Source organism: Clytia hemisphaerica, unplaced genomic scaffold (assembly GCF_902728285.1).
Source record: "Clytia hemisphaerica strain Z4C2 unplaced genomic scaffold, Clytia hemisphaerica genome assembly, whole genome shotgun sequence".
NCBI lineage: Eukaryota > Metazoa > Cnidaria > Hydrozoa > Leptothecata > Clytiidae > Clytia > Clytia hemisphaerica.
In genome coordinates, this window is record NW_027104495.1 from 617,185 (window position 1) to 629,680 (window position 12,496).

General features: G+C 34.5%; 1 protein-coding gene across 1 annotated transcript in view; it reads right to left on the bottom strand.

Annotated features, from left to right (window-relative positions):
• Positions 1-12,496, bottom strand: part of LOC136821666 (uncharacterized) — a 46,426-nt gene that overhangs the window by 14,358 nt on the left and 19,572 nt on the right. The window contains exons 2-15 of the mRNA XM_067077876.1: positions 7,945-8,020; positions 7,672-7,728; positions 7,152-7,278; positions 6,414-6,503; positions 5,940-6,070; positions 5,635-5,700; positions 5,230-5,278; positions 4,777-4,904; positions 4,066-4,312; positions 3,654-3,755; positions 2,966-3,069; positions 2,412-2,584; positions 527-625; positions 12-63 (exon numbers count right to left, since the gene is read on the bottom strand). Of these exons, the coding sequence (XP_066933977.1) occupies positions 12-63; positions 527-625; positions 2,412-2,584; positions 2,966-3,069; positions 3,654-3,755; positions 4,066-4,312; positions 4,777-4,904; positions 5,230-5,278; positions 5,635-5,700; positions 5,940-6,070; positions 6,414-6,503; positions 7,152-7,278; positions 7,672-7,728; positions 7,945-7,981 (1,462 nt within the window). The 5' untranslated portion in view covers positions 7,982-8,020. The remainder of the gene's footprint in view (positions 1-11; positions 64-526; positions 626-2,411; positions 2,585-2,965; positions 3,070-3,653; positions 3,756-4,065; positions 4,313-4,776; positions 4,905-5,229; positions 5,279-5,634; positions 5,701-5,939; positions 6,071-6,413; positions 6,504-7,151; positions 7,279-7,671; positions 7,729-7,944; positions 8,021-12,496) is intronic.

The following is a 12,496-nucleotide window of genomic DNA, read 5'->3' on the forward strand; positions in this document are numbered from 1 at the left end:
ATTTTTTTTACCTTTTTCGGTACTCATGGTTTTCGGGGTACCACCATTTGGAACAGCAAAATCCTAAAGAGACCAAAGAATAGCATATAATATACAGTTGCCTCTCTCTAATTCGATCTTCACTGGACTATAACTTTCCTTCGATTAAGAGAAAGATTGGAATTATAGAGCTCAGGGGACCAAAGTTTGAGTTCGATTTACAGAAAGATTCGAATTATAGAAGTTTAAATCAGAGAGATTTGTCTGTATACTTCATTGAAACTTTTCTTGCTAAGTCTATTCCGAGCTTCATATGTGATTGAGTTGGTTCTAATTGATCCTGTACATCACAAGATCTTCGAGAAACTGTCCTACATTACTGGGCTATCCACGTAATATGTGAAATCTTGGAAGGAATTGGCTCAAATTTAGAAACGATTGGATCCATAAAAAAATACAAGGGTAGGCTAAAGGTATATAAAAGTTATACAGAATGATTTGAAGTAGAAAATATTGCTGATCAAACGGGAGGTAAAAAAAAACAAACCATTGGCTTGTTGGCAACTTCAGAAATGCTTCCAAGAAATTGGTTTTGACTTGAAAATGCACTGGCAAATCCATTGCTTGTTGCTTCGTCAGATTCTCTCTGAAATGAGATTTAATCAAAAATAAGTCAAAGGTCACTATTTAACGAATTCATTGTTCAAAATCTGCAATCCTGAGCTTTAACTGAGACTTCGGTCACCAGCCGGTTTGAGAGGGAGTGAAAAATCATTGAATACACGTATATGAACATATTTTCCTAGCATCCTGCCTGGAAGCAGTGATTAGGATTCGAATATAGTCCATTGCAGTGGAATGTCTGAATCTGTCTGAATCCTTCACACTACAAATCGGCAGAATGCTAGTGAGACACGGTGATAGCCTCATCCAGACGGTGCATTTTAGACAAATTCTATTCCATCTTTTTATGAAGAAATCTGAAAAAATACAGAAACACTGCTTGTTTGGAAGTGAACTCGAATATAATGAAATTTCTCTTAAACCCTTCCTCTTATACCCCTTCTGCACAGCCTTATAAAAACATCACTCCAAATTCCAAGTATGAGTGGAAGTGTAACGTATGCTTTTTGAAGTCAAGTCTCCACTGTTGGAAGTCTTATGACTTGAAAGTCCCCTATAACTCAAACGAATGAGTTGAAACCGTGAAAGTTACCCATACCAAAAATCCTCTGAAACTCGAATCTCCATTACCTAACAAAGGGGTGTTTAAATCGAATTCTCCATCGATAGATTGACTCATTCTTTCAATTTCCCTGTAAAGTCTGTACTTTTTTAAATACTGTTCTTGATGTGAAAAAGTAATCATTGGAAGTTTAAAAGATAATTTTAGTGGATTGATTATCATATTTTGAGAAAAGAAGAAGAGTGAAACTTTTTCAGAATTTATTTTCAATCTGACTTAAAATGGGTCCTAACATAGCAGTTTCAGCCTCTCGTGATCCAAAATTTTATACGTTTATATTTTATAAATTTATATTTTATTATATTACATCATTTGACTCTCTTAATTCAGCCCTCAAGTCGGAGTCCCCGATTTACCTTTAATTTAGCATTTCTAGGCTCAGATAAATGGCAAAAAAATTGAGCATATGCATGACCGTGGGCATGAATTTTCCAATTTTGCTGTTTTTTGCTGGGATTTTACGAAATTTAGGAATTTCAAGCATTTCTCAGCCTTGTCAATCTCTTGATCTAAGCATCTCCGAGCCACTATTTGGATTTTGGTTAGGCTGCACGCATCCCCTCTGATATGATTTGATATAGGGGATGCTTATCGTCTTAAATATTTCTGTCCCAACTTACCCCCGTCTTTTCTTTTTTCTTTTTTGATTACACGTTTTTTTTTTTAAGAAATTAGTTTTACCAAGCAGCCTCAATGTTTCTTAAGAAATCGGCCTTTTGAGCCTTAAATATTTCTTACATGTTTCTAAACTTTTTGACATAATTAGCCTTGATTGGAAGGTTCTTATAAAAAACCGAATTAAAAAATGTTATTTTCTCATTCTCAGCCTCAGCATGTTTCTTAGTTTTTAGGCATTCTGAGCCTCATGTTTCTTAAAAGTGTGTTTCTTAAAAAAAAAAAGACGTGTATGCGTCATAGCAATACAATGACTTCTTTTTTTCTTTGTTCAATGAATGAAAATTGATAATTATGAAAACAACAGCACAATGACTTCATTTCTTTCTTTAATTGATTGGATGTGACGAAATTATGTAAATTTATGCAAATTTTGGTTACCCTGAATTTGAGGTAACTCTCGGACGAGAATTTCATACACGATACGCATCCCCTATAATAAAATAAATTCTTTCTTCGCGCAGCCTAGATTTTGGTATGCTAATAAAGGAGGAGAATCTACTCTACTTACATTGGGAGTATCAAGCTCTGAATTTTTGTTAAACATTGGTCTTGTCTTTTGAGCATATCCAACAAAACCAGGTGATTTCTTTAAAAGCCGTAATTTTTCGGCGTGTTGTCCAGGGCTGAAACTGAAATCACTGCTTTGATGTTTCGGTGTGATCGGCATCAATGGCGGTTTTTCTGTAAAAAGAAATTGTAAAGACCAACATCAATATCCACTTTTGTATCCACATCATTACCCACAACAATTTCAACCCCTCCATTAATCTACCGTTGGGGGGCAGCATAAAGGATTTCTAATAAAAGAGAAATATGGTGTGGTGTTGTTTTTCTTTCAAAAATACAGGGTGACAGGGTGGTTAAGAAAGATCTCAAGTCCTTTTTTAGGGGAAAACTATAAAAATATGAAAACATCATTGAAAACAAAGTAGACGATAGACCAAAATTCACGAAAAAGCATGTAAGGTAGATTTTCTCCATAAAAACACAGTCTGTAAGCGGAAAAGAAAGGATATCTCCAATCAAGGATTTCATGCATGTGGGAGATTGTTTTCTTCTTACGGGAGTCTCCAAAGAATTCTCGATTTGATTGGTCCATAGGCACGGCAAAGCTGTGTTCATCAGGAATAATGTTTCCACTGGTATTTAAGTCTTTCTGTGTTGCTCTGAACCAGTGAAATAAAAGAAATTGTTGCAGGAGATAAAGTCAATTAAGTAGAACTCGTAAGCTTCCCTGATTTAAGTAGTTATGAGTCAAAAAGGAGATATTCAAACAATGATAGTGTGATAGTGATTTTCTAATAGACCAGAGCAACAAGTCTGGCCATCAATCAGGCGATGTGAAAAACCGAAAGATCAACAGCAAGGTGCAATAAAACCACGATCAAGGTAATATATTGGGAATTTTGGTTGTTTCCTCGTTTTCCAAGTTCGATCGAGAAAGTCATTTTTGGGCTGACTGTTAAATGTATTCGAATATTTTAATTTGGGAGGAGTTAATAGACTTCCAGGCTATATTCTGAGCCCTATTGGACCATTTTTGAACTTTTGGATCCTCAGATCCTAAGGTCGTAGGTCTTAAGTCTAGCGTTAAAACAAAGAGTTAAAATTCTACCCTTCCAACCTAAGTAAGAGCGCTTCCCAATCGTTTGTGGCTATCAGATTTCGTGGGAATCTCCTTTTTTTCTCAAATATTACGACCTTTGATTGCAGATACGAAAATTCACTTAAACTTTCAAGCAGAACTTACACGTCTGGCGGTGCTTGTTCACACGATCCTTTTACTTGGGGAACAACTTGAGGCGAGGGTGGAATATTCTTTTCTACAGAAGCTACTTGTTCAGGGGGAGTTCTAAAAAAGAAAATGGGGATAGATTAGATTTTAAAATGTGAACATTAAATTAGTAAAATTTTTAACACTGATCTTAAGACAGATGTTCGTGGGTAGCAAGCAGCCATTTTATATGGTTTCGCCAAACTATCATGAATCACAAGAGATAAAAAAGGATAGCAAATAATTCAGTGCTTTGGCGTAAAAATCTTCTCTCCTATGTAGATCGTTCTACACCCCTGCAATTTATGAGGTGTTTCCTTTTGGGAAAAACATTCGAGTGAAGATATCGCATCGGTTCAAAGAATAGAAAACTGTAATCAATACTTACACTATTGGCTGCGCTTTGCGTTGTGGCGATCTGGAAAAGGATGGGAATTTTGGCATCTGTGGTATCTTTGGTAGCTTGAACTGTGGCAACTTTGGCAAATGAAACTGTTTAGGTGTTAATAATCTTGGCATCTTGTGTTTTCTTTTCTGTTGATCACTTGGTGATGCAACATTTGGTTGAATTGTTGGTTGTGTGACTGCTAACTGTTTCTTTCGAAGTTCCATATCAGCTGCTTGTTTTGCACTTTCTTAAATTAAAAAAAAATCCAACAAATTATTAGAAACTTTAATTCAATTTTAAAGTTCATCTTTACATTTCTTAGTTACGCCTAGACACTTTAATTTTTGGACCCTTTAAAATTATAGGGCCGTGGTTGGTACTTAAAGGGAGAAAAAAAATTGAAAATCGGCTACTCCAGACCCTAATATATAAGCTATTTTGTTTATACAAAGAGTCTGGAGAATCGAATTCCCTGAGTATCCGACAATTTGAAAACAAATTCCTTGAGTTCTCTTGTTTTCCTGACTTTTTTTAACATTTTCATTTTCTAGAGTCAGTCTGAACCATGTTCCAGACAACATGGATTTTCAGGCTTTCTATTCTTTTTTACCAAAATACAAAAATTCCAAAAAATTCGAATGTTATAAGGGGACTGGCCGTCTGCATATAATCGCTAAATACACGGCTCCACCATAAACTTGTGGTTCTTACCGACTTTTGAAATAGTTTCTTTCAGTTCTCGACAGCGGTGATCTAATTGACTGCTTTTCTCTTTGTTCTGCTTTTTCAACCCATTCAATTCTTCTGAGTATCTGCCTGATGCTACTTTGAAATTCGCCCTTGAAGCAGAAAAATAGAAAAATGGTAGCTAATATACACTAACCGGTGAAAAATGGTGCCAACAATCACTAAAATCAAAATTTTCCTGCCTCTAATAATGTTACAATTCAATTTCGCGAGTTAGTAATCTCACACGTTTTCGCGAGTTTTAATTTCGCGAAAATGTCAAAAATTCGCGAAATCGCGAAATTTAATCTCACGGAATAAGTTAATCCGATTTAAAGTAATTATTCAACAATTTCGACTTGGACATTTGGAACAGTCACATCGTTTACATACCGCAAGATTGATTAAACCTAAGAAAAAAATGGATCGGGTACTTACAATTTTACAACCAATTCAACAGCATCTTCTTTCTCTCTTTTCCATGCCACTATAAAAGACAAAGAAAAGTAATGTGCTTCCATCAAAGACTAAATCTGACCAATTCACAAAAAGGCGAAATATTGACTGAAAATCTATCTTGTACTTTCATGCAACAACAGGGAAATATCTTTTCTGTTTTATGAACTTGACCTTCATTTTTTTATTTTTTTGGGACACTTTTTTAGTCTCATGGGAAGAGGCATTGCACGCTTAATTTTATATATAAATATCTTCTATAAGAATATCGAGGTGAAAATTGGCCAAATCATAAGAATACCCTAAGAAGAATACCCTCTAGGGTGAGTTTCACAGATCTCAATTTCACAAACCAAGAAAATGACATGGTTCAGAAAATTCTCTTACCTTTACTGAGTTGGATTTCTTGGATTTCTTTTGCCAGTGCATCTTTCTTTTCCAAAATTTCTTTTTCTGTGCAGGAAAAGTACAAAACTAATATTTTTTGAAAAATATTTAAATTAACTAAATAAAATTCAAAATTCTTCGATTTTGAAACAAGTTGGTGACAAAGTAACAAACACGGAAGAAATAGAGCTATTATTAGACCCTAACCATTGAGATTGACTATATGATATATTCAAAAAACACTGGTGAAAATCTCTTTATTACTGCGATCAGAAAAGAATAATACAATTTTGTAGGTACCATACCGTCAACATCAAGACTAGCAGCTTCTAATTTGAGTTTACGTGCAACTTGAGCTAATGGTCTCTCTTCATACACTTCTTTATATCTTTCCCATTTTTCACTGTATGACTTCAATACTTTCTCATGCTGTTCACTATTCAAAATATACAATCAAAAGTGACACGAGTCAATGACTTTTAAAAAGCTTGAAAACTAAACCAACCATAATACAAAAAGTAATATATATTTTCAACGCTATATCAGGCTATATTTATTCTTAAAGATAACATATTGCTTGTTATTTATACCAAATTTTTAAAATTGGTGGTGAAAGAGAAAGTTAAACAATCATAATACAAAGTTTAAAGAAAAGAAAATCTGTGAAAATCTAGTGGACCAAATTAAATGGTTGAGCACATTGAGTCTACATTGAGCCAGTAAAATTTACCTGGCTATGTGTACAACTATTCCTTGAGGAAGATTTTTTGGATACTTACCAGTCTCGTTTAGTTTCTTCTTTCTTCAATTTCAATGTTTTCTTCAAATCTTCAGAGTGCTTCCCAAGCATGGTGTTAGCTTTCTTGATACTGTAAAAATGTAAAAATATTTCATTATCGTCATGTTACCAAAAGGTAAATATCTTAATCTAATTTGTAATTCGGAGTCAAATCTTTCTGTAAAACTAAGCTGTAGCTTTATAATACCAGCAGGGTATTTTCAAGCACTTTTTTACCACCGTTAAAATCTGTGGCAAAAATTCAAATTGAGTTATCAAACTCAATTCTGTAAGGAAAAAATGAGAAAGTTAAATGATGCAAAGTAGAGAAATGAATGACGGTACAATTAACCTTGAAGAGAAACTAATTAAGATAAGGATTAACAATGTTCACATCAAAATCCTCCGAACCATTTCAAATAAAGGTTGCTTTTCATAATGAACGTTAGTGATTGTTAGGCTAAGATGCACGAAAATACCTAAGGACGTTTATTAACGGGCTAAAATCTTCTTCGTCACTCAACAACATGAGACTTAAAAAAACCACTGCATTGGAACTCAATTTTTCAGACCAAAACGATGGTAAGAAGAAGTAGTTGGAAAATAAGTTTTATTTTTATTCTATTTCCTCCTGACTTCCCTATTTAGGATTTAGTGGTCTTCTATCCTCCATTTAGTTTGAACATCAACAAAAAAGTTTTGCCTTGTCTTCAACCTGTTTTAAAAATTCTAACTGTACCTGTCAGTAATTTCTTTATTTTGCTTGTATTGATTATGAAGAGATTTGGTCTCGATGTTGAATTTATCAATATCTTTCTCAAGGTTAGTGTTCTCTTTGATTTTAGTTGATATGTCTTTTTGCATAGCTAAAATTAAAAAATAAGTAGTTAAATATACAAACTTTAAAGAAGATTAATTTTTGAGCGAATTAATTTTTAGGGATTATTATTTTACTTTGCTAAAGTTAAGGGAAACAATTACCACAGGAAATAATCTATTGCCATAGATTTTTTGCGAAACTGTGAAATAAGGATCCATGAATTCATTCATGAAAACATTTTATCTGAAATCCCTAGAAGAGTGAAAAATTTTTCTACAAAAAGTAAAAAATGCAAAAATTAGTTCCCAAAAAAATTAGTACCCTTAAATGCAAACACTGAAAATAGTTTACTTGATAAAAAAATTGCAGTTTTTAAAAATTTCAAAAATTAATTATGGAATTAATAATTTATTCGATAAATTCACTGAAAAAAACAAACCATCAATTTGATTGATTTCATCTTTGATTAGCCTCAGAAGATCTTCATTTTCAAATTCTAAAACAGAAAGATGAAAATTCTAAACAAATACAATTTATAAGGATACTGATAAAATAGAGAGCTACATCATACATACTAATTTCTCCTATAAACTTATGCCAAAAAAAAGGTCCAAAATCTATAAATAACCTAGATCGATTGTTATTCTCTACTGGCAGAAAAAATAATATGTCATTCTGCAAGTTTGGCAAAATCATTAGATATTTGACTTACCTAAATCTTTGATCAGCTTTTCTAAGCTTGCAGCCATCTTTCTACAACACTGAATTTTATTTCAATTAAAATTGTTCTGTAAGGGAAGTTTAAAGAGGATGGAAAGTTTACACATAATCTAACCATGAAGAGAAAAATCTATACTAAATTTTAGCACCTTAGGGGTCAAAATCCTCCTAAAGAATCTATACTCACCTTTACAACATTTATCCTGTGTCAGCCCATTTAGAAAAATGTCAGTACTATTTTCATTTTTATAGCTAATCATGGACAACAGATCAGACAATGTCTCACCTAAAACAGCTTCATGTAAGACCAAAAAATCACAATTTTCAAGCTAAGGCCACCTTGATTAGACATTTCTTCCGACCAGCTTGAAATCGTTATTACAATTGACTATAAGTTTCGACTTCACCCAAAGTGGGACCCCTTTTATTTTTTCATGCATACATATTAAAAATATAAGATTGAATTTTCACAACCCTGAGAGCCAAAAATCATGTATATTATTAATGCTGGATAAAGAGTGAAGCAAACAAATTAAATATTTGTGCTCAAGGTTTATTTTTCTTCGCAAATTTTTGTCTTCAATCTTAAATAGATGAACGAGTATTTGACTGATGGTTATGACTTTTTCACAGAACATACTGCCAACTGCTCCAACTTGGGACAAGTGTACGCAACATGGGACTTGTTGATATCTGGCCTGTATTTTCACTTACTGTTAAATCTCTTTGACAACAAATTGGTTTTGATAACTCCACCAAGTTTATCAATCATACTTTCTGTCATAACATGTCACGATAACTTTCCCTGATAGCGCGCCCTTTTTAACTTTTGTTTTCATTCAAAATGACCACCGAATGTATACTTACTTCAGTATACTTCAGTTTGATTTGATGATATTCATCTGTCCAGCTCGTTGAGCCAAACACGTGTAATTTGATCGAAAAAAAGTATTTGATTCAGCCAATCTTGTTTGTGTGGCGACGTAGTGTGAGGTTCTTCGGGTCACAGGTGTTCGCCATAAGCAAAAGTTGGTAATGCAAAGTCTCACAAAATCGCATTTAGCAAATGCAAAAAAAACCTCCATAATGGCCGCATCATGCGAGAGCAATCAGAATACCAAAATAAACAAGTTTCAAAGGCTCATTGTAAGTGATTGAGTGATCATCAAAACCATCAAAAAATAAAAATAAAACAAACCTTTAACCTTTCAATAATCCAAATAAACGAATTTTCAAATGAATTGATACTTAAGTTTGAAAACAAGCACCATTTCCACCATAAACTTTTAGAGCAAAAAGCAAGATTTTGCTGAAATCTGCTGCTCTTCCTGGGCAAATAATTTCTCAGAATGTCAGCGAGTCTGGGGCTGATTACCTTTAAAAGGAAGAAATTTTGGGGGGAATTTAATTTGGCGGATGGCCGAAAAAGTTTTTTAGAGGGATTTTAATTTGGCGGACGGACGAAGAAACTAAATTTGGCGAGAATTTAATTTGGCGTTTGCTGAAAAATTTATCCTTAAATGGCGTAAAAACAGCAAAAAAATGCAAAAACACCTTAAAAGAGATCATATGTGACTCCCCAAGCGATTTAAAGTACCTGAAAATGGGACCGTTCTTTAGACGGTCTTTTAAGGGCTGGTAAATGACCGGTCAAAATTTACCAAAAGGCTGCTACGAGTTTCGGGGACCGGCCCAGATCGCTCGGTTGACATCCTTTTACAACATTTTTTTGATGTGATTGTTACTAAAAATCACTAACTAGCGGCCTGAACCGGTCTAACGAACGGCCCAGACCGGTCCAACGAGCGGTCAAGAGATCAACATTTCTAGAAAGTCTGGAGGCCGATCTAAAACAAAAATTTGACCTCTACTAGACCGCTCGTAATACCGGACCAAGACCGGTCTGATTTTCAGGTACTTTAAATCGCTTGGGAAGTCACATATTTTCAAAAAGTTTAATTTAGCGGGAATTTAATTTGGCCGATGGTAGAAAAAAGAAATTTTGGCGGGAATTTAATTTGGCGGATTCTGGCCAAATCTGCCAAATCAACCGAATTTTATTTCCGCCAAAATTTCTTCCTTTAAAGGTATATAGTTTAGTGGGTCAAGCTTGTTTTAGTTCTCTATCTTTAGATAAAGCCGGAAAACCTCATCTGAGACGGGGGTCATAAACGATCTTTGTCTATTTTGAAGCCGTACAATCTTTTACTTCTCAAAACCATTTAGATTAAGGTTTCGTTTTATATATAATAACAAAGATATAACCAAAATTGTTTCATAAAACTATTTTCTTTTAGCAAAATAAGCCTTTAGTAAATATTTAAACCCCCGGTTTTATTTCGATATTTACAATGTGATTTTATAGCGGGAGTTGGAAACCGGCTAGATTGTGTGATCTGATTGGCTGTATGAGCAAACGCGGGACTTGGCCCAGGACTTTTTACCCTGCGTTTTAAACGCGTTTATGGCAATGTTTATTCTTTACACTTTCGTTTTCAAAATCTGTTGAACATGGATTTTGGCTTGTGACGATTACCTTGCGTAACATCTGTAGGATATAGAGCACAGAATCTTTTGAACAGCCAGTGATATTTGTACCTATGTCAGAGGGAATACTGTTTAAGATTTGGGATTAACAAATAGCGAGTGTGTAACTTGCCGCGCGAGTGACGTCAAACGCTTCATTGTTTTGCCACTAATTTTTAAACACTCGTGCACAGTGCTGCAAATAACGGCCGGTGACCGGTAATTACCGGTCATTTTTAAGCTAATATGTGTGTTTTTTCCAGTGAAATTTTTATGGTTTCATTATTAGTGCTTTTTGATTGAGTAATCACCGGCCAACTTGAAATTTCTTATTTGCAGTACTGGTGCATGTTTTTTTACACTACGGAACTACAGATTTTTTTTCATATTTCGATTTAAAAGCCTACTCAGTGCGAAAGAGAAATTGTGTATTTTTTAATACGTCGTTCATTAACTCAAATCAAATGACTTCGGAGGTTTGGTGAAATGGTGGTGGAATGGCCATCCCATGTTGTGCAAGATAGTCCCAAGTCAAGTTGGAGCAGTTGACGCAGGTTGACGGACGGTAGTAAAACTATTCAGGAACTTGGACCTTTTTACAGAATTTCAAAAAATCTGTTAGTTCTGGAGATATATTGAAAAGTTTAGACATGGGTAGTTCGCGTTTGTGTTTCGTGCTGATCATAGTGGGTAGCACCCCTCCAACCCCCACCTGAATAAAGTCACCCCCACCTGCATAGGGTAACCCCCACCTGAAAAATGCTACCGACCCAACCCCCACCTTCTTGGACCACCCCCACCTAAATTCTGAAAAGTTTCCAACGCCCACCTGAAAAAGGTTTTTGGCTGTTTTAACAATTTTGAGGGTAAGCAAGGTTAATCACTTGAAAATAATTTCTATGCTTTTTATACTTCATACATCTTTTTTTATAATTATTAGACTTGGGAAGAAATAGATTTTTACTGTCAATGTATATGTTTATGATGAGCAGGGTTGAAAGAAAGTTTTCGAGTCAAAATAAGAAAACTAGTAAATAAACTCTCCAACCCCCAGCTGAAAAAAGTCAGCCCCATCTGTATAGGGTAACCCTCACCTAAGATTTGTGAGCAGGCTAACCCCCACCTGCTTAAATTTTTCTGAAAACCTCCAACCCCCCCTAAAGTTAGGGGGGGGGGTTCCCACTATGAAGAATAATTAACTTTTTGCTAGACTGTTAGGCAGTTAATAGACCTTTTTTCAAAGAGGACGTCCTGTTGAATAATTATGTAGTCCAGCCATAAAAACAATGATAGAGCCATGTATAATTACTGTATCATGCATATTGTAATAATCAGTTGCATCAATATGCCTTCTTACCTGTCTTTAAAAATATAAATAAAAGTAATCACGGAAAAGGAGGCGAAAAAAAAAAGACATAAGTGTGAGAACAGAGTAATCAAACTCGTTAGAAAAAGTACCATTAGAAGTCATAAAAAATCAACCTGAATAAATGCAATCGAAATTCCAGAGAACTTCATAATTCCCCAAACAACATTACATTATACTATGTCAAACTCCCATCACATAAATTTTACAATTACGTCAGAGTAGACTACGCTCGCCACCGAAGAGGTTTATTTGGAAAGGGTAATTATATTTTATTGTTCGCTTCTTTTTTAAAGATTTGCCGGGTTGGAAAAGTATGAATTTTACCTATCCCAAATATTTAGGAGGCTGAGTTTTAAACGAATCGTCAAGTTGAAAGGAACGATAAATGTATCAAGGTCTGTTTTATTTACCCCCTGGTGACTTAACAAAAGAGACTTAACTCGATGTTACAATCCAATTATTGAAAGTTTGTGTCGGCCTTTTTATAATGAGCGAGACATACGTTCTCTGATTACGCAATTTTCATATTGACATTTTCGAGGCATTTTGATGTAACTGATAAAATTATACATGGTTTTATCATTGTTTTTCTGCTGCAGACTACATAATTATTCAACAGGGTGGCCTCTTTGAAAAAAGGTCTACTGGT